The sequence below is a fragment of the Micropterus dolomieu genome, unplaced genomic scaffold (assembly GCF_021292245.1).
Source record: "Micropterus dolomieu isolate WLL.071019.BEF.003 ecotype Adirondacks unplaced genomic scaffold, ASM2129224v1 contig_14611, whole genome shotgun sequence".
In the NCBI taxonomy this organism is placed as follows: Eukaryota; Metazoa; Chordata; class Actinopteri; order Centrarchiformes; family Centrarchidae; genus Micropterus; species Micropterus dolomieu.
The window spans coordinates 1-660 of NW_025743597.1; the positions used below are offsets into that span (position 1 = coordinate 1).

Consider the following 660-nt stretch of genomic DNA (forward strand, 5'->3'; position numbering starts at 1 on the left):
TGAGTTTCATATCCGACTTCCCCAGAGAGAGAGTGGTCATCTGGGACGTCCCAGAGAGATCAGAGAGGAAGGGCTGACGGCTCCTAAAGTCCCTACATTTTATTTACCAAGTGATATTATGAGCACTTGGCAGATTAATGGACGGTAAGGAAGCACTTCTTCCTCGCAGTGCTAGTGGAATAGTGCCAGCAGCTGAACGGTGAGTTTTAAATATTATTTTACAGGTTTGAGATCTGAAGTGTATTAAAAATGTACAAAAATTCAGTTCATTGACACTTGTTTACGAATTCATAATAACATCAGTAGAAACAGTTAACACATTAACGCACATGCTGCTCAGAATATAAAGTTACTGTTGTCTATCTCTCAGTTTAAAGAGAAGCTCACAATATAACACAGCATGAGGAGGAGGCAGCAGGCAAGAGCTAGCTTGGCTCTGAAAAATGTTTACAGCGATGCAGCGTGACCGCATTGGTGCCGTTTCAGGGTTTTACTGTGAGTAAATGTTTTCCCACATTGGTCACAGCTGTACGGTTTCTCCCCCATGTGAACATATTTGTGACTTTTTAGATTACTTAAAGTAGAGAAAACCTTCCCACACTGGTCACAGCTGTACGGTTTCTCTCCAGTGTGAACTCTCCGATGATTCTTTGACTGTCC

The 660-nt window shown here is 42.1% G+C and overlaps 1 protein-coding gene across 4 annotated transcripts in view; it reads right to left on the reverse strand.

The window, feature by feature from the left end:
* Window positions 1-265: 265 nt before the first annotated feature.
* LOC123966944 (zinc finger protein 678-like) overlaps window positions 266-660 on the reverse strand; it is a 3365-nt gene continuing 2970 nt past the window's right edge. For all 4 annotated transcript variants that reach the window (XM_046043017.1, XM_046043020.1, XM_046043021.1 and 1 more), the window contains one exon: window positions 266-610. In XM_046043017.1, coding sequence (XP_045898973.1) covers window positions 448-610 — 163 coding nt within the window. In that variant the 3' untranslated portion in view covers window positions 266-447. The remainder of the gene's footprint in view (window positions 611-660) is intronic.